General features: G+C 44.4%; 1 protein-coding gene across 2 annotated transcripts in view; it reads right to left on the bottom strand.

The window, feature by feature from the left end:
• Positions 1–22,211, bottom strand: part of NRK (Nik related kinase) — a 99,367-nt gene extending 77,156 nt beyond the window's left edge. Inside the window, exons 1-2 of one of the 2 annotated variants that reach the window (XM_071758041.1) lie at positions 21,971–22,210; positions 17,358–17,423 (exon numbers count right to left, since the gene is read on the bottom strand). In XM_071758041.1, coding sequence (XP_071614142.1) covers positions 17,358–17,423; positions 21,971–22,027 — 123 coding nt within the window. In that variant the 5' untranslated portion in view covers positions 22,028–22,210. Of the gene's footprint in view, positions 1–17,357; positions 17,424–21,970 lie in introns of both variants that reach the window. The other variant, XM_071758042.1, reaches the window with a different exon arrangement.
• Positions 22,212–22,447: the final 236 nt, after the last annotated feature.

The raw sequence follows: 22,447 nt of genomic DNA on the forward strand, positions 1-22,447 counted from the left end.
TTTCCAAAACAAAAGCAGACTACCCTTCTAATTATTCTTCAAAGTAAAGGATACATTGTTTTTCTAACTAAACTAAGGACCAGTGCTTCAAGTTCACTTTCCTAAGGAAAAAAAACCTGAATTTGTTGAGAGCTTTGGTGTTATTTTTTTTTCTAAACTGGTCTCATCAGCTTTATACAGCAGAAGCCTGTTTGGCAAATGTTCTCCTGAGCAAACTAGAGGTCAGATGTGCAGTAATAGTTCTTGAATTACTGTTCAGTGACATATCTTTCAATTTTCTGTATTGCTTGCAAGGACTGAAGTCAGCCATGGCAGAGAGAAAAATGAACAGTGAACTCCTGAGAGGGAAAAAAAAATTTAAAATACCTATGGAGAATAATTTCAAGAAAACAGCTAAACACATTACAGCTGAAGAACCAGAAAGCTTTAAGCAATGCAGACAAGCATAATTACCAGCAAGTATAAAGCAAAAGTAGCAGCTAACCATTGGAAGAATTGGTCACAAAGGGACCAAGAGTTTTCTGTAATTAACTCTTGAACAGCTCTACCAAATTTTGAAACTTTCATCTCCTTGCCTTGCCTGTTCAAATAACTCAAATTCATTTGGTACAATGTAAGATGGAGTAGTGCACTGTAGGGTGAACCATGTAAATGGGTAATACAAAAGCAAAGCCCCAGTACAGGCTGGAGACTCCTCCTCTCCCCTCAGACAGTCCCTGCAGTGCAGGACTTCCCACCAACAGCTTATGATGGTTTCTCTTAACACCTGGGTTCTTGCACTCAGTTCTGGCTCCACTGAAGTTTATGCTGTTGAATTTCTTGGATCTCAACGTATCCCATAAAAGGTCAAATTTCTCAAGCAAAACAAACGCCACTTCACATCAACTTTTAAAAACATGTGTATATTCAATGCTTTCTCTGTTGGAGAAGATCCACACTGATCCCATCAGCAGTTGGGGTCAGAGTTTGTGGCAGAAGAAATTAATCTGTGCTATTACTGCATTGTGTCAATTTGTGTAAAAGTGACAACCAACTGTAGTGCTACTACCCAAAGTTCATAGCCATGAAGAATTGACTGGATTCTCCTCACCCAAAATTTGTCAGTTGGAACATCACATGAAGCTTTCCCAGGCAGTAATGACATTTCCATAAACTTGTTCAACACCAAATACAACAGGGCCCAAAGTACAACGGACAAAAGTGCACACAAACACACACCAACACATATACAAATGCTCAAAACTAAAAGTCTGAAATCCACTGGCCCAGCCCATGGAAACTCAAGTGTCAATGAGGTTGCATCAAAACCCTTCCCATGACTCAGTCTCAAACCCACTTCTCATTTGCCAAGCTCTGAACACTCTGCTTGCCTTTGGCTTGTAATGGCAATAGCCTGCCTAACCAGTTGCATCCCATCACAAAGCAGCTGTCAAGAAAGAAAAAACAAAACAGCAAAACAACCTAAACATTCCACAAGGCACCCAGCTAATGCCAGCAGCTTGCTGGAGAAATGGGGAGTAGCAAGTATCTTAAGTCTGGTTCCCATGTATAACGTAAGCTTCAAAACGTGGCATCTCTGCTTTAACATCATCTAATTGCATTCAGTTAAAAATTTACTTTAAAAGTTTAACCATCCACAAGTTTCAAACTAACTTCCTTTTGCAGCTTCTTTGCATATTCTGTCATCCACATGCAGATGCCAAAACACACCACTGCCAGCACATTGCTCCTCAGGATAAATCTGGTAATACGAGCCAGAGAAAAATTTCACAGGGTCAGCTAAAATTCTGCAGTGCTGCCAATACACATATTTAAAGAGCAGAAATTTAAATAAGTAGTTGTCTAGCTACAACAAAAGCTCCTTAAAAAATAACAATGATCAAAGAGCATGTGAAAACAACACACCAGAACACCTACCTCCTGAGTGCTCTGTATGGCCTCCCGGTTTCCAACCCTTCAGGTTCAGGGAGGGACATGGGATTCCAGGGAATCACAAGCTTTCCTGCACTATCACAGACAGCATCTTAGCCAGGTTTCTTAAGAAAACAAGGCATACCTGATCGTGCTGCCCTTGCACCCAACCATGTTTAAACCTGCCAGCTCATTTCAACCCAAACTGACAGACAGATAGAAATCTCAAAGATAAATCAATTCCTACATGCTCTGTGCAAATCAGAGATGGAGACAAACTCCCTTCCTTTGGAGGGGAGGGATCCAGGGTGGGTTCCATGGTTTCCTCCCAACACCTCTAGAGCAGGGGGCGATGGGCAGCCAGCCCAGGCACAGGTGGCTCTTGCCCCAGGTTGGTTGTGTTGACCACAAGTGTACAGGCTAGCAGAGATCCTAAAGGATCAGCAAAGGAACTGGGACTGCCAAGGTCAGAGGTGGAGGACAGGATAAGAAAAGACAAACCTGCATTTTGTTAGTTTCACCGTTTAGTTTTCCCTCAAAACCCAGGAAGTTTTAGACAACTTCAGGATTTACTTCGATCTATAAACCCATCTCTCATCAGTGCTTGTAGGCTTCTTCCCTCTAGTCTTAGCATTAACATTGCAAAAGTGTTTTCATGTTTGCCTCACTGAGGCTTACAGAAGATATGCATTTTTAATATCTGTTTTCACAAGAAAATAACTATATTCAGTAATAGAAAGGTTAGAGAGAGAGCAAATACAAATCAAGAAGGTGTTCTGGAATTAGTCACTTAGACCAATTTAAGAACTGGCTCCCCAGCACTGATTCTTATTTGCCATTTACTCTATAATCAAATGAGTGCAAGGTGAGCATAAAGCATCAGAATGCCACTGTCAGTATTTTTCATTCACGTTGAATAGGTAAAACAAATGACATCATGTGCAAAGGACTGTAAAAATTTAAGTTGCAAATACTAATTTTTAAAGACCTAGTTTGCACATGTGGTTTGACCCAATTTAATTAGAAATGTATTTCCATCTCAGTTTTGTTCTGTGTGGACATTCTCACTGGCCTGCATTGGTTTGGTTGGCATTTCCTTTTCACTGATATAGCCACAATGGATTTTCCAAAGTGCTCATCTTTTGCATAGCTCCACTTCTGTCTGTACAGTTTAGCAGTGGCTTTAATAGAAGAGAATGGAGATTAATGCCAAACTCTTCAAACATCCCCATTTATTTTTGTTACCAGCTTTTACTTCTTTTTTAAAAGACTTTGGTTTTGGGAAGTCAGCATTTAACACTGATTAAAAGGCTGACTGGTGTAAGCCTAATATCCATATGTCTCAGGATCAAATGAGAACAGGGGTTTTCTCACTAATTAGGGCAGCAAATGTTGGCCACAGTCAAGGGTGGGTCCAGCTAGTGAGTGGTTCTGCCCTCACAACAGCCATGAACACGAGAACATGTTTCTGTGGCAAGGCAACAACCTTCTACCTGCTAAAACTTTTTTTTTTTTCCCCAAAACAAAAGGAAGTCAAGAAAAATAACATAAGAAACTATTTTCTGCCAAACCTCAAGAGAGCTGTTGCTCTGCTTCCTCACCAGCACCAGGCACACCCCCCTGACCTAACAGCACCAGCACAGCCCTGTCCATGAGCACACGAGTCACACACTAAACCTCAGGAGCACATCTGCAGAAATGGGTTCCTGTGCTGATAGCAAACAGGGGTAGGGTAAGCATGGCACAGGGGGGAGGGAAAAACATTTAAAAAGAAACCAAAATCAAGATGTAAAGCCCTCTGCATTGTCCCATGGATTTCAAACACTGCTTGCCAGCGAAAGTTCCTTCAGCCAGCTCTGGTGCACAAACAGGGATGTCCTCCTTGGCAGCCAGGACACAAACCAGACGTGGCTTATCAGATCACAACCAGCTCCTGGAAACACACCTAGAGAACCGCACAGTCAGCAGCCTGCCCCAGGAGGAGGAAAAGTGCAGAAGCAGCAGCTTCCTTGTTTCTCTTTCTGATCACGTTTGCAGTTTTAGAAGGAGATCCCTGGGAATGAAAATGCATCAGACAATCTCTGGAGACTTTTTGTATCACACAATGACTACGGGCAGTGAATAGCCTAGATAACAAGGCACTGTATAATGACATTTATGCTACTTGCCCAGCAATAAAGGAAGCCAGAAAGGAAGGAAAACCCACTGTTGGCACAGGCTCCCATAATCTGAGGGAACAACCCCTCTGGAAGTTCAGGCAGTACTTAAACACAACAGGATGCAACCAGCCAAGCTCCCCATTAGTAATCCCAGTTTATATGGCAACGTGTCATCTCCATCCTTCACTCCACTGTCACCTACAGCCCCTGCCTGGCCCTGGTCCAGCTCCCAGCACTGCCTCCCTCAAAAGGGTAGCAGAGGGGCCTGGAGCCACATGGTCAAAGCCTGTCAGAGTCAGACTAGAAGCCCATCTCTGTTATATATATTTTAACATTAATACCATCAAAAGGGAGAGGCCTGCCAAAACTCTGCAATGTAAACAATCCAGGATACAGCAACCACAAAAGCTCAGAAAGCCAAGCTGTCTTTCATCTCCTCACTTTGACAGTCAAAACCCATTTGCATGGCAGAAAGGACATATGCCACGCAGGCTCCAAGCATCACCCAGGGCTGGTAAGACCACTTTCCTTCCTTCCTGATCAGGGAACTGTGAAGTTGGAAACAGCACCAAGACAAGTGGCATTACACAACCTATCCAGGAATTTGTTGTGATTGCTTGGACAGCCCCATAAATGCAATAGGTGCTTTGCAAACATATGCAGAACCCTGATCACTCTGCCAGTGCAGATTCCTGTGCTGACATGAAACTCCTCTGACTCTGACAAGGATAGAGGCCATGCAAAGTGGGTACCTAGAAGCTAACATGATGCAAAGAAAAGAAGAGAGGAACATGGGAAGGGTGAATACTAAATCCTCTCTAACCTTTATTCTCCAGCCTGTGAGATCAGAGACCTGAGTTTCCAGCCTTTGTTTTGCAGCTTCCTCTATTCAAAACAGTTCTGCCTGAAATCTTTCAAGCACCCAAAAGAAAGGAAAGTTGGTGCATCTCTTTATTCCTTCATCCCTTCTCCACTTTCAGGCATATGGATGGAGAGAAGATAACAATACACATAGCTTTTCCAGATTATATCTTGTTTTTCTGCCAAGGACACTGTCCCAGTTGGGCATCCAGCTATGGCCTAGGCACATGCACACCTACTCAATAGCATGTGATCCAAAAGCTCAGTTCATTTGGGAAACATCAGACCTACTTAAGCTGATCTGCACATGCACAAAAAGCCCACTGTATCCTGAGTGCACCACATTTGCTGGCACACACCATCTCTCCAATGTCCAAGCTGTCCTGGGCTCCTCAGCTGCTGGGTTCACTGGGCACACCCTGTGCTTCAGCAAAATCCGGCAGTCTTCCAACAAGGAGAGAGGACAAAACATATTCCAGTCTCTGGAAACAAACCACACTTCATAAAAAAGGAATCCCACAGGAGGGATGGCCTGGTGCACCCAAATCATTAATCAGAATTCCCTGTCCTCTGCAGGGCAAAATGCACATGTGGGATCAGTTCCCTCTGTCACCAACTGATGAAAAACTAAGATTTCACCACAACAGTCTGATTTTCACATTGGTCCCCAATACAGAACTCTACCTCCTGATATTAATAAAAGGCAACAGGATATTTGCTGATATAATTTGGGATCTGGGGGCAGAATGTTTCCAAGAAGCCTGTTACGATAAATATTTCATGTTAAACTGTGAAAAGCAAATATTAAAGCAAAAACTTCACTTTTTCTGATATCTTTTCTGGCTTTTCCCTTTTTCAGTATAGCAAGACAACATCACAGACAATTTGTGTAAATAATACATTTGAGAGTCCATTATCTGAGCCATATGCATATTTATGTTGGTTTTGTTGCATATTTTAGTATAATTTTGTTCATAGGTTTAAAGCCAAGAGAAAAACAAGAGCAGACAAATCTACTACAGCAGAAATAATCAGTAAATTGGTTACTCTTTTGTTATTTTTTAAATACTAGGAAAAAATCCATGCTAAAATTTAGCATAATAATAAACAAGAAAGTTAGAACATTCAGCAAGTTCAGTAAAATAAATATTTTCACAAAGCCACCACACATTTCTCTTATGCCCTTTCCCTCAAAATTTTTCCACTTTTATCAACAGAAATACAAGAAAAAATTATATCAAAAATGCTGGTACCAAACGTAGCAAATGCACAACTTTAGAGTCAGGAAATATAATTTAATCAATTCCAGTATTCAGCAAACCTCAACAAAACATCAGCATTTTGCCAACTGCTCCAGCTTTTGGTGGTAAGCACTCCTCAAGGCATGGAAAGAATTCACTTTTATATTCACATCTTTATTTTGATAATGCAAAATTATTTCAGTATAATACTATTTTGTTTCCAAGAATGCAGTGCTAAAGACAATCTATGAAATATTACACATCCTGCTCAGCTAAAAGGATGTTCATAGAATCATAGAATCGGCTGGGTTGGAAGGGACCTCTGAGATCATCAAGTCCAACCCTTGATCCACTACCACCACAGTTACCAGACCATGGCACTGAGTGCCACATTCAGTCTCTTTTTAAATATCTCCAGGGACAGAGAATCCACTACTTCCCTGGGCAGCCCATTCCAATGTCTGATCATCCTCTCCGTAAAGAAATTCTTTCTAATATCCAACCTAAACTTCTCCTGGCACAACTTGAGACCTCTTGTGCCCTCTTGTCTTGCTGAGAGTTGCCTGGGAAAAGAGACCAACCCCCCCTGGCTCCAACCTCCTTTCAGGGAGTTGTAGAGAGTGATGAGGTCTCCCCTGAGCCTCCTCTTCTCCAGCCCGAACACCCCCAGCTCCCTCAGCCTCACCTCATAGGATCTGTGCTCGAGTCCCTTCACCAGCCCAGTTGCCTCCTTTGGACCTGCTCCAGCACCTCAATCTCCTTCCTGACCTGAGGGGCCCAGAACTGGACACAGGACTCAAGCTGTGGCCTCACCAGGGCTGAGCACAGGGGCAGAATTCCTTCCCTGGACCTGCTGGCCACACTGTTCCTGATCCAGGCCAGGATGCCATTGGCCTTCTTGGCCACCTGGGCACACTGCTGGCTCCTGTTCAGCTTCCTGGCAATCCAGACTCCCAGGTCCCTTTCTGCCACTCTGTGCCCAACCTGGAGCTCCCCATGGGGTTGTTGTGGCCAAAGTGCAGGACCTGGCCCTTGGCCGTGTTGAACCTCATCCCGTTGGAATCAGCCCAACTCTCCAGTCTGTCCAGGTCCCTCTGCAGAGCCCTCCTGCCTTCCAGCTGATCCATGCTCCCCCCAGCTTAGTGTCATCTGCAAATTTGCTGATGATGGACTCAATCCCCTCATCTAAATCATCTATAAAGATATTAAACAGAACTGGGCCCAACACTGATCCCTGGGGGACACCACTGGTGACCGGTCGCCATTTTGAGGCAGCCCCGTTCAGCACCACTCTCTGGGCCCGGCCCTCCAGCCAGTTCCTAACCCAGCACAGGGTGCCCCTGTCCAAGCTGTGGGCTGACAGCTTTTTCAGGAGAATGCTGTGGGAGACGGTGTCAAAGGCCTTGCTGAAGTCCACGTAGACCACATCCACCGCCTTCCCCTCATCCACCAGGCGGGTCACCTGATCATAAAAGGAGATCAGGTTGTTCAGACAGGACCTGCCCTTCCTAACCCTGTGCTGGCTGGGTCTGATCCCTTGTCCATCCTGTAGGTGCTGTGTGATTGCCCCCAGGATGAGCTGCTCCATAACCTTGCCAGGCACTGAGGTCAGGCTGACGGGCCTGGAGTTTCCCGGGTCCTCCTTCCAGCCCTTTTTGTGGATTGGCGTGACATTCGCCAACTTCCAATCAGCTGGGATGTCCCCGGTGAGCCAGGACTGTTGGTAGATGATAGAGAGAGGCTTGGGGAGCTCTTCTGCCAGCTCCCTCATCACCCTTTGGTGGATCCCATCTGGTCCCATAGATTTGTGGGGATCCAAGCAGCTCCGTAGGTCACTGACTGTTTCCTTCTGGATTACAGGGGGGCTGTTCAGATTCTTGTTTCTTTCAACAAGCTCCAGAAGCCAGATGTCCTCAGGACAACCTGTCTTACTGTGGAAAACTGAGGTCCCTCTTGCTGTCCCTCTTCAGGGGCTCCATCTCTGTGGACACATCCGGCGTCTTAACAGCACCAGGTTTTGCTTTTTTGGAGACCATTGCTCCTTCAAAAGAGCTGGGAAGTGGCTGTGCCCCTCCTGCTTGCCCTGTCTGCGTGAACTGCCTCACAAACTGCCATGCCCCATTCCTGTTTGCCATGCTCCTGGTCACTAGTGCTCCTCACAGCCCTTTATATCCCTCTGGGCAGTGCTGGGTGCCACCCCCTTATCAGCTGACTGATTGGCCTCACCTGAGACCACCAGCAGAAGGTGGGGCAGCTCTTCGAAGCCCTTTATAGCCCTCTTGGCAGTGTTGGGTGCTGTCTCTTTATCAGCTGATTGGCCTCACCTGGGGCCACCAGCAGAAATGAAGCAAAGAAATGCAACGTTTTGATGCTTCTGAAACCAAGTTTGAAAAGGAAAGTCAACTCCTTTCTTACAAAATTATCTCGCTAGCATTTCTGTTGAACTCAAGATATTTTGATTCAGGTGAAGCTGTTCCCAACCAGCATGTTGCTCACTAAGTGGCTGCTAACCAAGTCTCGCAAATCACTTCCATAAACACACTCATTCCTCTTACCAGAATCCCAAGACACTTTACAAAAACAGGGACTGCCTTAATTTTCATAGCTACAGCCACAAGGAGAGCTTCATTTCCAGCAAATTCATGGGTTTTCAAGCAATCACAATAGGCTGAGGCAAAACATAAAAAATCTACATCTCCCAAGCTGCCCATGCCAACCCCTCTTACCTTTATGAAAAGTGTATTTCTTACACAATGGGAGCCCCCAAAAGCACTGCCACAGACCACATGCCAGCCATTATATATTCACTACCAACATCACTTGCGCAGAGCACTGGAAAGGCACAGTTTGCTACAAAGTGTGCCTTCTGGATGGCTCACTCCCTGTGATCTCTGAAGTTGCTGAAGTTTCATTTTTTTGTGGAGAAAAAGGAGATGAAGAAAAAAAGACCCTTGAAAAGGTGCCTCTGAAGCAAATCTTTAAAAACTTTCAGGAATCCCATAAAGTCAGAAGGTTCCAAAGGCAGCATCACAACACACAAATATAATAATAAAATAATTTTCAAAAGTATTCTACAAACAGCTGAAAAATAGTTTCTTCCTTAATTTTTTTCCTAAGACCTGTATTCACAGATCTGAGCAGACAAGGACACCACTGGCAAGAAGCCTGAGGAAAGCCAAATTCATGCACAACTTCACCACACTATGTATTTTACAATTGAAAGTGGACATTACCATTTAAAATTACTTACAGTAAATTTCATTATGACAGGACAAGGGGCTGACCTGCATCTGTGTCTACTGACCAAGCAAGCTGCTCAACCCCAGGTGACAAAGCAAACTGGCTTTTAAACTCCATTTCACCACAAAGGCCTTGGAAGGGCAGGATCAACCATCATCCCACCAGGTTTTGCTGCAGTCTGAATAGCTGCACCAGACCAGCTGTATGTGGCTTCCAAGGCCTCAGGAGCATCCCAGCTGGCCCAAATGCTGCTTTCCTCCAGAGCCTCGATGTCCCCAAAGGACTCACAGCAGATTTGTGACAGAGCCTTGATGAGCCCGCCTGGCACCTGCAGGCACCACAAAATCTGCTCTCTGGAGGAGCTCTTCCCAGCAGTGAGCACAAAACCCACGTTTTCAGTGGTGCTGGCTGTGCACCCCACTCTGATGGTGGGGTGCTGGTCAGTCTTCATGTAGACATGATTCTGGAAGCTGCAAAGCCATCAGGGGGATTGAAATCAATGTCACTAGTGAGGTGCTTAAAGTGTATCAAAGTGCTTAAATGGCAAATAAAGAGCTTGAACTATTTCAAGTACTTGTGCTTGTATTATCACCAGTGCATTTTAGCATATTATTTTTACATTTAAAATAGCAACTCCCAGGGACAATTATCTGCTATGTTATGCAACATGAGCTCAAAATGCCACCAGTTTAGGATGGAAGTACACTGCACCCTCCAATATGGACATTTAGATCCAAAATATGGTGGAGGTGGAAGTGACAGCCCTGCCAACAAATAACTTGCAAGGATTTTACTATTCTCTAATGGCTGATATGGCACATTTAATTATTGTGCATTGCTCTGCTCAGTCAAAAAGCCTTTATTGTATATAAGCACTCCACAGCTGGGAGGTTTTTTTCCCATCCTTCCTCTTCTATTTTTGATAAACTAGTCCTACACTTAAGAATCTTAATTGAATTCCTCTGAAATATTCACTAACTAGAACCAGGACTTCACGACTTGCTAATTAATTTCGCATGTATGATCCCTTAGTTTAAATTCCAGTGCTGAATATAGTTTGGCATTGACATGCAAATAAGCAGGGAAGCCCAGATTAAACAAAATTGAAAAAAAAAAACGAAACAAACCATACACTATTGCAAAAGATCTTCCTGGCTCCAAAAACTAAATACACATGATACATTACCTATGGCTTATACATTATTTTGAATAGAAGTTATACTCCCCACTTTTACTTTATATTCTCCAAGCCAGTTGTTCACACCCTGGTAGGCTGCATTTACCACAGGCATAATATATACACTGAGATTCCCATGTCCTGTGCTTAAATCAAGATTGGAACATACCCCTGGGAACATATGGTCCCACCTTCTATTGAAAGCAGGGTCTTAAGGTAGGTTACCCAAGACAATGTCAAAGAGCCTCAGATATTTCCAGAAAGGGTGACTCCACCACCACCCTTATGGAAATATGGAAACATATTCCAATGTTGACTTGTTCTCACAGTGAAGAATTTTTTTCTTACATCCAGATGGAATTTCACCTTTGCCTGGTTCCCTGTGCATCCTCTATAAATAACATCACTGAATCACTTGAAGACTTGATTGCCCTCAGCCTTCTCTTCCATAGGTTGAAAAAACTGCAATACTTTCAGCCATTCCTTCTTCTCAGTTGAAGTTCTTGAAGTTCCCTCTAAACATCTTGGTAGTTCTTTGCTGGATCCTCTCCAGTTTCCCAGTATCTCTCTGGAACTGGGGGAGCAAAGATGGGACACTGTATTCCAAGTGTGGCCAAACAAGAGCAGGGGAAAGTAATGACATCCCCTGATCTGCTTGCCAAGCTCTTGATTTTTTCCTCATTAATTCAAGGGTGCACTGCCAGCTTCACATCTTTCTGATAGAGGAAAAGGACCAACACAAACACAGTGGTGAGGAAACTTTTAAGAAAAGCATGCAGACATGTATGAGAGCATGTTCAGGAGTTGGAGACAACTGAGAAAAGAGGAAGAAACACATCTAGTAGTATGAGGGCTTCACAAGTATGACTAAAATCAGGGGCATAAAGTTGAATACTGAAACACCAAACTGGAGTATTAATAATATTACAGCCATATATACACTAAGCTTTCAAGACAACCCATTCATAAGCACCACAGCATTCCAGATCTTATTACAACAGCAGGAGCACGTATTAAGCTCAGGCTTATTCCCAAAAGAGATCCCTGTTCCCAGGATTTGCACACTCCACTATTTGTTTGTGCTGCAGAACCAAGGATCGACACAATGAGCTGTTGGCTCCATCCAGCATGCTGCAGCTATACTTTTTTTATACACTCTTGCCTGCAATAATTAACTGTTTTTTTCATGTGGACAAGATAATCAGCTACTAAAAAACCAAATAAAAAAAAAGAATAGACAAACAAGCACTGCTACCAACTGCTTGAGAAACAGAAAGCAGCATTTTCTCACTTCTATGAAGAACAACTGAGTTCCCTGCTTGACTCATCAAAAGCTCAGTGCCTTGAAAGCTGTGACTGGCTTGAAAACTGTATCTGACCACAAACCATAGCAAAATGCCCCGAGATGACACGACATTTTCATGTTTCTGTTTGCAGCACTGTAGAGACTCTGGAATTGCATTTCAGCCTCAAGACACATTCTTCAGAAGGTGGCTACTTCTGACCTACCCCCAGAAGGGACAGTTTGGAAGATTTCAGCTTATACAAGTTCACCTTCTGGATTGCACCGAACAAAACTGCAATGATTCTCACATTTAGCCTTCAGTAGCTGCCTGAGGTGTTACCATCACAAAAGGTTTTCAATAGAGTCCACAGACTTTACCACTTCATAATTTAGCAAGGTCTTGTGGTTCTTTCCACACTGTACCAAGTCTCCAATCCCCATGTTGCCCCCCCTGGCACTTCCAACATGGTCTCAACTACTTCAGCCAGTTATTCAATGAAACAATTATGAAGAACTAAGAAGACTTTGAAATTGTTTAAGGTAGACTGAAAAGTCCTATTTATGCTTCAATATACTCCTGTCACTGTACATCAAAAATAGAATAACTGATAACTCGTGTCAACAACTGAAGCATGACGAATGCCAAGAAGCACCTCTATTAAAAAAAAAAAAAAAAAGCAAAACAAAACAAAAAACTCAGACCTGTGTCCTTTTTATAGCCAAAGTTTTGTGTGACTACATAGAAACAAAACTATTAACTGTGCAGAGCCACTGCAGGAAGGCAGGGTTTCTTCCACCCTCTGCTAAGCCTCATTCCAGCCTTGCTTTGTCTCCATCAGCTTCATTACCTGGAAGCCACTTCTCCCTTTCTGAGTCTCACAGTCCCAAGGCAGAGCACCTCTCTCATGTTCTCTGTGCCCTCAGACTCCACCAAAGATACAACCATTTTGCACACAGACCAGATGCAAATCTGCCATAGTTTATCATGAGGCCACAAGATCACACTCAAAAAACATCAGCCCCTGGAACTCGCCACTGACCCCTCATTCCCAGGGCCACTCAAAAATGCTGACCTGAAGAGAGGGCTAATCCACATCGTTAAGACAAAGGAAGTCAAAAGCCCCAGTCAGGTGCCTCTAGATAGCAGAAAACAAGCAGATTGCACAGATGCTGCTGCTGACCTCATTTGGCCAATGAAAACTTTTTTAGAGGGATGAGGACTCTCAGAGCACGGCTGAATGAGTCACATTAGGAGCAATTCCTCTTCATCTTGACAAGTAAAAAACCAAAGCAGCTATAAACTCAGAGTCCCACAGTCTCTTCTACAGCTCAAGAGCAATTTTCTGACCCAAACACTTAAAAAATGGCACACACTTCAGTTGCCCCATCTCTGCTTTTCCCCATGCACCCATTAGAAAAATGACCCTGCACTGGCAATTAAAAGATAGAAAATGAGTTCACAGGCTCCTACTGAAGAAATGCCCCTCATGGAAGAATATGAAACAAACAGCTGAAGGCTTCCCCCCAAAAAACCACAAAACCACAAATTAAAAAAAAAAAAATAAAAATCACTCCCCTCCCCAACTTACAGTTTAGTGATTACTAAATGCACAAGCACAGACCTAGACACAACTGTTCTACATCAGTGGTGACACACGATCACCATCCAGCTGCTCACAGCAAGAGAGTCCAACAGTGGAAGGAAAACAAGGCATCCATGTAATTAAAGTTCTGGAGGTAATGGGGATAGGCAAAGAATTTCTCAAATCAGAACACTGTCAGGTCTCAACAGCCATAACCTACACTGCAAGATGCAGCCTCAAGCACACCAAGAGCAGTCCCCACAGCTTCACAGTGCTTTCAAAGGTACCAACTTGAACTTGTACACCCTGTTACAATAATGCAGCAAATGCTAGCAAATAAAAATAAGGCATTTTAAAATCTCCAAGATGGTTTCTGAAGTTTTATTGCCATCCCAAATGACACCCAATTCCAGCCTGCCCAGGCAGCCTGTCAAGTGGGTTCCAAGGCACCGCAGCTGCAGCCCAAGGAGGAAGCAAAACCCAAGAAGTTGTGGGTGACACCTTGTGCAATCTCACTTCCTCCCAGATGATACTGACAGTTACGTGATAAAAACATTGCCCTGCCCTGTCTGAAGGTCCTTACTGATCAGCACCTCTAAAAAAACCACCAGACCACTGGTCCCCATACTTTGGAGGGCAAACCCTCATCCCCTACACGGTCTCTGTGGTCCCTGGCTTCAAGGGGTCCCAGGAAGATGGAAAGTCCTTAGAAAGAGCAGTACATGGGATGTTCAGAAACTTTGCTTTTTCATATGCATTCAGTGGAGATGATGCAGAGATTGGACACAGTATGACCATCAGCACTTTGAAGCTCAGGTAACAAAGGCATGAAAGAGCAAGTACTTGTACTTCCCCAACCACCAGTAAATGCACTACTCCCAGCTGCCTTCAGAGAAGACCCTCTGCTCCCACCTCCCGGGACATTATCCAGATTCACCTCTTACAAAATATTGTTCTTTAGATTTCAGGTCCCAGAACCCAGAATTTAACTGAAAAACTCATCTGTCATTTCAAGAGATAAAGAAGCTTAAGTCTCATGACTTCTGGGTACCATCTGATTTTTCAGTATCTAAATCATACTTTCCAAAAGGCTGAGGTTGCCATTACTGGCATATTTATGTCCTACTACTTCATAAATTGTCAAAAAATCTGCTAGTTTTTGGTCAGTTAGTATATGCAAATCCTGACTTCATGACATTTCTAGACAGCTCCAGCATTATCATGGGTATATTTTATACCTCTTCCATTTAATTTAAAAAGACACTGAAGTGGAACTGGCCAGGAATAATTCAGCATGAACAATACTCTCCTTCAATAAATCTGTTAAACATTGTTTTCCAAATTTAATGATGAATCGTCTAAATTTTATTTCCATTTTTATGGAGCTGCAGATATTAAGACACAGTGCCTTATGAATCATCTTCACAGCCAACCAAGCAATTTAGTAATCTTGGACATAGTTTATTTAGCCTGAAATAAGCTGTGCTTTGATTGTGTGCAAACTACTATGTGTATCTATTTCTGAATGTAGGAAAGATACTGACACCTCCTGAGATTAAAAGAAGTGTTGTAATGACATGAGTACTTTATGTGGATAACTCCCAGTACTTTGTAACTTAAATATTTATGATCACATACCCGTACTAGACAAAGTACAAAATTACACCAGCATTCCCTAATTAACTCCATCAGTTCTAGCATTGTATAGATTGAAGGACATATTACACAGCACTGCAAAAGAAAAGTGGGTACCATAGCCTAAATTTTTATGATCATTTCAGAAGCAGTTGTTCCATTGCAGCTGCCCTCCTCCTTCAGAGGAAGCAAGACATTTGCTCTGGTTGCATGGCTGGCACCAGGAAGATACCAGCTGAGTACATTCAGTTGCTGCCCAACATGTTCTGCATTGATATTTCCAAAGACATGGGAGCTTTGGGCTGTGTGAAACCTGTTCACAGTGGAGACCGAGCTGACTGCTTGCAGTTTGGAGCACACACTTTGTGTCTTTCCACCTCAGCTGTCATCATCTGTCTTCTTCAGCTGCTTGGCTCGCTGTCATCCTCCCACAAAGAGCAGCTCCATCCCCTAAGCAAGTCTCAGCAAAACACCCAACACATTCAGTGATCACATGTGTTTACATGAACAAAGCCTTTGTGCTGGGTGTGCTTGCACGGAGCCAGGGTCACCCAGCCCATCAGCTCTCCATCGCGTGACACACGGGCACAAAGCTTCCCCTCAGCCTGGCATGACCCTGTGTCTCAGTGCCCTGCTTAGATATTGCAGCCATTCCAAGTACAGAATGAGGAGAGCTTCAAATCACCCATTATCCAGAGACATCAGACTCTGGTCTCTTGCATGCTCAGCAGAGAGCAGTCTTTAGTTACAATATTTAATTGTCATTGTCCATATTTCTTACACATTTTGGCAACTAACGCTCTAGTGAGCCACACAATAGCTCAAAACATTTTCATTTGAAGCAGAGAAGCAAACTATGTTGCTCCTTCCTCTTTCTGCCACGATTAAGCAGCTGATTCACTCTCACCATCCTTAGAAGATAATTAGATTGAGTTTTTTCCTCTCCCAACATAAAATAAATCCAGGCATGAAAAGAAAGGCAGCTATTTCAAAGGCCATTGAGGAGCTTTAATATTTTTTCACAGGTAGCAAATTCTGTAGTGACACTGACAACAGCACCCCTGAATATGTCCTAGCTTCTAACCCGTCCATGTGGACCCCTGGGCCTCTATTTTTAATTTAGTACCACTGACCTAGGTATCTGTATGCCAATCTCAGAAACAACTCAGCAACAAAATTGCATGAGAAAAATCCTGCTTGTGACATAAAACTAAATTTTAAAAAGAAATGCAATGGGAGAAAGCAAGACCTCCCCAGAACTGCTTCTGCAGAGGATTTTTCAGAATCTTCAGAAGGGTATCTACAGTTTCAAAGTGAAACCAAAACAAAATCACAGCAGCACTGCCACCAGAGAGGATGGGCTGAAATGTAACACACTGGAACCTGGAGAAAGATGAGCATTTCTGCATGAGGACCCTCTTCTGCATTCTTCCTGCAACAGGGGATCAATGCAGAAAGAGCCTGCACTGACACAAAGACGTCTCTATCATGCTCGTTGGCAGTGGGATGAGGTGGAGCAGCAAGACCAGACAGCTTCCCCCACTGCCACTGATCTTCTGATCTACCTCCAAGGGTTCAGCAGCACAGAATTTTCCTTCCTCTGCCTTCTTCCTCCAAATGGGAACAACACAGACTCGGTTCCCTATTTTATCATGTCTAATTGTTCTTAGGAAAGGCACAAGACAGCAAAGGAAAGGCAGCAAAAGCACACTTTTCTAAGCTAGTTCTTGTAACTAGATAAGGAGAGCATTGCACCCTGTACATAGTATGTTACTGCAGACAAGGTTTAATTGCTGGAGGACTGGTAGTTCTGCTTTGATATCACAGCAAAAAAGGTAATAATGGAAATCAAAAACTTCACAGCCTGCCTGCTGAGCAGGGTTAATTGACACCTCTGTCTTGAACTGCTGTTCTAATCTCAGCTGAGCTCCCCGCTCACTCCAGGCCAAATTTAGCCATTGCTGATGTTAATTTGTGCCAGCCATCTATTAAATAATTTTGAAAAAAAGAAAATAATCACAGGACTGAAAAAGCAGGGCAGAGGGAAGTCAGTACAAAAGCCAACACACTTACCTGACCCATGGCAGTGAAAAGACAGGAAAACAGGGCAGAAGTAAGGGCCACAGAGTTTTGCAAGTGACACAGAAAAGACAGCAAGATAAACCAGACTATTACTGGAACAATATTGTCTGCCTTCTTAAATGGTCATTTTAGGAAAAGCAGCTTTATCAAGAAAAGCATCGTAAATCAAAGAGGCATCCAAACCTTATAGACTTGTCCATATGTCCCATTTCCAACAACCTGCACCAGTTCAAATATTCCTGCAGGGTCCTGCAAGAAGCAAAAGAAATAACATAATCTGCAGCAAAGCAGCCAGTTTGTAATGGCACATAACTGTACACAATCAAAATTAAAACATCTGTGGCACATCTCCTAATGATCAGTATCACACACTGAAGGGTAAATACATTTAATATTAAAGTTTTCAATCAAGCCACTCAAAACTCGATGCACAAAACAACTCAATGAAGATTTGTAGATACAACACATAAATGGAAATGTGGGACAAATAAAAAGAATTCAACAGCCTCAGCTTACCAGTAGAATAAGGAATAAACTTGAGACTTCCTCTAAGCTGTAAAACACTGAGCTGGCCTGGAGGCTAAACTGCTGTCTTCTGCTATGAAACACTTAGAACCAGCAATGTAACAAGGAAAAGGAAAGAACCTAAGCAACAGAATTGTAAAACTACTTTATAAAGCACCTGAGCCTAATTACTTTAAAAAAAGGAAAAAGTACTATCCCAGGCAATCTTAACACTACAGGCAGGCTGAGAATGCTCAGCTGCAAATCTGACTGATGTACTGAAGTTTTGGTGTGGAACCTGAACTAGATTACTGTAAATTTACACAAAAGATTCCAATGCAAGGAATCACCTGAACCAACTTTTGTGCTACTCATTTAGCACCAGTTGCTCTAAACCAGCCACTGCAGCAGATGCCCTCCCCCAGTAATGAGATGCTGCAGCCTTACAGATACAGGAAGACCATCTTATTGCAGGCATGGGCAAGGAAATGTGCACCTTGTTTTTAAGAAATTTGTTGCTTCAGTTAAAGCTTACTCAGGAGGTTTACATAAAAACACTAGAAACTAAATAAACCAGTTTCTTGGTTCCTGGCTGAGTCATTTATCAGTCCGCTCATTTCTTGGGATGATATCATTGAGAGATTTATACGAAATATTATTAAATCCATATGTCAGTTTTACCACATCTGTTTCAGCAATCTGTCATGTCAGCTGATGCCTGTTGGTACTGCTGAGGGGTGCAATACAGGAAAACAGTATCCCAGAAGTACAATTTCTATGACCCTGGTTGCAAAACTTTTTTTTCTTTTAAGGTATCAAGCAACTTCTCCATTTTCTTTTATTATAAATAATGTTTTATTCCTATCTGGTATGGTAAAGTTTACTTAGGCAAAATCCCAGTGGAAGCATAGAGGCTTTTTCCTGAGCAGCTTCTGCCTTTAATGGCATAACTGTTATGATAAATGGCAATAGCTTTCACTGTCAGAGCAACACAGAACAGACTTCCATAACTGAAAGTACTAATGAGTTAATTTATTATTGCCTTTAAGTTAAATGAGTTTTAATCTTATGCTTCCTTGATTAAGACTTCTTTTTTTGAAAAAAAACCCCAACTAATTTACAATGCATAAACCAGATGAAATCACTTACTTATGACCCATACATAGGTCAGTCTGCATCATTTCTGTTCTTTATTTTTAAGATGAGGTAGTAAGGTATGGCCTTCTAGACTTCAACCCCAATTCCAAAAGCCCTCACACAAAAGGTAACCACTGGGACCACTTGTGTATGGAGCTAAGCACAAGCAAAAGAATGCTTGCAACACTGGGATCTTTGTAAAGTGTTTTGCTTCCTTCTCATGTCTTCATTTTTCACTTCCACTACTCTTGGATATAAATGAGTCACACACTCTGCTTCAGCAGAGCTGAAATAATTCATTGGCATTGCTACTGCTAAAGCAACAGGTGGGTTCTACACACCTCTACCTCAACCTTCCCACAGAGCTGGGTTGTATGTGGTCCATGCAGTAAGACTCACAGCAGCTCCCTGAGGAACTGTTCCAGACCAGGGCCCCCATGCACAGTACCTACTGTACCTCTCAGGCAGCACGAGCAGCTCCCCATTTACACACCTCTTCTGCAGAAAGCAGCACTGCTGAATTAAGAAGTGTGCACAGAAATCTAGAGGAACCTGAAATATATTTCTCACCTCAGGGTTTGCAACTGTGCCCCTCTTAAATGCATGCTTTGTCCTCACTCTTCTTCTCTAAGCTTATTTATTACACGAATAAAATGGTTTAATAAGCTTCAAAATCATCTTCTCTCTCTCCCTTCAATCAATTTCATTCTGATTTAGCATCTCAACAGCTTGCTTCTGAAGGTTTCAGACACTCAAGGAAAACCCCAAACAATTATCTAAATAAATGTTAGCATTAACTTTAATACAGGCAAAATCCTGCCCTGTCTTTGCTAGCCAATTGCTAGCATTAATGCCTCAAGCCTCTGCAGCTCTGAGTGCAGCCAAAATACTTGGCCATCTCTCTTCTTTTAATCAGGACACCGTAGTGAATCGAGCCTCGTTAAAGGATATTAATCTGAGCGTTGACTTTGGTCCTTGGATTGCCCTTGTTTGCTTGGATATCAGTGCTGCATCATCTGCTGGCATTCTTCACAATGGGCCAACTTCTTAATTATCTTGGAGTTTGGTATTATCTGTGATGTAGTGCTTCCTCTCAGCTACCTTTTAAACCCTATGGTCCTCTACCCCTTCCCCAGCCAACCCCTGCCAACTTGCAAGGTTCACTTTGACAGATGCCAAAATCCTGGCCTGAACATTCATCACTTTAAGGTTAATTACTGTAATGCATTGTACCATATGGTGGCCTTCTTGCTTGCCTGCAAGTCATCTGCAGAGTATTGAAAAGGCAAGAGCCAGACTGCTGACCCAGAGGCACCCAGGCCACATCCATCTTCGCTGCAAAGCAGAATGAAAAACAAGAGCCCAACAGAAACTCACTTTCACAATCTCTGCAGCTAAAGAAGATACAGGTGCCTGAAGTTCAAGTTCTTCTACAGGACCTCTGCACCTCAGCACACAATATTGAGATCAGCAGCTTTTAAAGCATCTGACTGTCCTGATGAACTCAGGACAGAAGAACCCCAATGAGATGCTCCAGAAATATTTGGAAACCACCACACAAACCATCTCTTCCCAGGAAAAGGGGGAAGCCCTGCTGAGCACCCACTTGGAGGGGAGCAAGGCCAGCTCGTGCTGTTTGAAAACACCAGCCACAGCCATGCCTCCTCGCTGGACTTCCTTCATGGTAGTGAGGATGGAGCACAACACCAGGCAGCTCCTACTGGCTCCAGGAACACCTAAGACATGGCAAAAGTAAAGCAGTTGTCTCCACATAATTTCTACAGCCCAGCATCACTCATGTCCCATTTCCTGATAAAGTCAAACCCTAAACTAAGGCTCCTGACTTGATGAAAAGGTCTCCTCTGAAAGAATAGTTGTGTCCCTTCTGCTGTCAAGGCTTGAAGGGCTCTGTAAGTCTTCTGCACTGGACAGTTTTGACTTACACTGGTTTCTTATCATTTACTTCAGGAGGTAAGATTCACCTGCTAAAGCTCTAAAGAAGAACTTTCATCATTTTGTCTCACTGAGCAGAGCCATTGGTTAAACTTCTGCTTGCCCAGCCAGCAGCCTGTGCCATCTTCACAAACTCTACTGTCTCTGCTGCCTTTCTTCTTTTAGCCTCTCGTCTGGAACACCCTTCTCACCATGTGATTATTGCAAAGGCTTCTCCCAGCCCTCTTTTTTTTTCCTGGTATTTTTAGAAAGTAGCTTGCTTTGGTTTCACTGTCTGAGACTGACTGCTTTTAGTCACAACTGAACTCTTCTTCCCTCTTCTGCTGTGGAGGGTGCCCCAGAAAAAAACTGCCTTGGTTGAACAGGGTTGATGGGTGCTCAGCTTCTAGGTAAAAAACGCAAAGTGGAATTAAGGGGCATCATACACAACCCTGTTAACTGTTTGTGGAGGTGAAACACTAACAGAGTGGCTTTTATAATGTGGTCAAAGTTTAGATTATGGTAAAAATGTAAAGACACAAGAGCATAATGAAAAAATTCATAACAAATTAATGCTGATTTTTTTTTGGTTTTGGGGAAAAAAAAAAAAAGCCCAAGCCTCAACAAAGAGCCACAAAAAACAACCTCCCACCCCTCCCCCGCACGTTTTCTTCCAGAAAATCCTAATTTCTCATTTGTTTTCACTCCACAGCATTCACATCACCCCTAAGAACATAAGTAGGAATTATGTGTTATCCTGGAAGGGGACGGACCTCCCCGGGACCATCCCGACAGCTCGGGGACCACGACCTCTCGGTCCTGCCTGTGACCGGGCGGGCTCGGGGCTGACGGGCTCCGCTGGTGCCCAAGGCTCCTCGTCCGGCAGCACCAGCCGAACCCTCTCCCCTCGGCTGCTCCGGCACCGCCTGACTGTACGGTACCGGGCTTCTCTCCTCGGCCAGGCCGGCAGTGACACCGCGCTGACACCGGCACGGCTGTCCCACCGGCACGGGTGTCCCACCCGCACCCCGCAGCACCGGGATCTCTGCCCCAGCGCGGCGGAGCGAAACCCCCTCAAGATACACGGGGAGGGAAGGGGGGTGGGGGAACTAAAAAAATCGGGTGAAGCCTTCGCAGAGCCCAGCGGAGCAGGCGAGGAGCAGCCCCTAGCCCGGGGGTCTCCCGGTCCGCCGTTCCCCCCGCTCCCCCCCCTCCCTCCTTACCCGCAGGGCCGCCAGGTCGATGCCGTCCAGGCTGCGGGCGGCGCAGTCCCGGGCCATGGCGCTGCCCCGCGGCGCGGCCCTCAGCGGCGGCCCCGCGCTAACGGTGCGGCGGGCGGGCGGGCGGGCATGCCCGGCCGGGAGGAACCTCCCCGCTCAGCGGCCGCGCAGGCAGCCCCGGGCCGGGCGGCCGCCGGAGGCAACTTGGAGGGAGACAGTTCCTCGGGAAAAGTTTGCGAGGAAGTGACGTGCCGTGCCGTGCCGGGGGGGCCGGGGGACACCTGCCGCGGGCCGTGAAGGGGGGATCTGCAAGCGCTACCCCCACACCCCCTCGGGGCCGGTGGCGGAGCGGGGAGGGGGAAAACGGGGCAGGGGGTGAGGGGAGAGGGAGGAGAGAGTCTGCGGAAAGCTGCAGGGGGCAGGGAGGGATCGGGAGGGGTGGGGGTGCGGAAAGAGAAGGGGGTTCAGGGTTAGGGACCC

The sequence above is a fragment of the Heliangelus exortis genome, chromosome 14, assembly GCF_036169615.1.
Source record: "Heliangelus exortis chromosome 14, bHelExo1.hap1, whole genome shotgun sequence".
NCBI lineage: Eukaryota > Metazoa > Chordata > Aves > Apodiformes > Trochilidae > Heliangelus > Heliangelus exortis.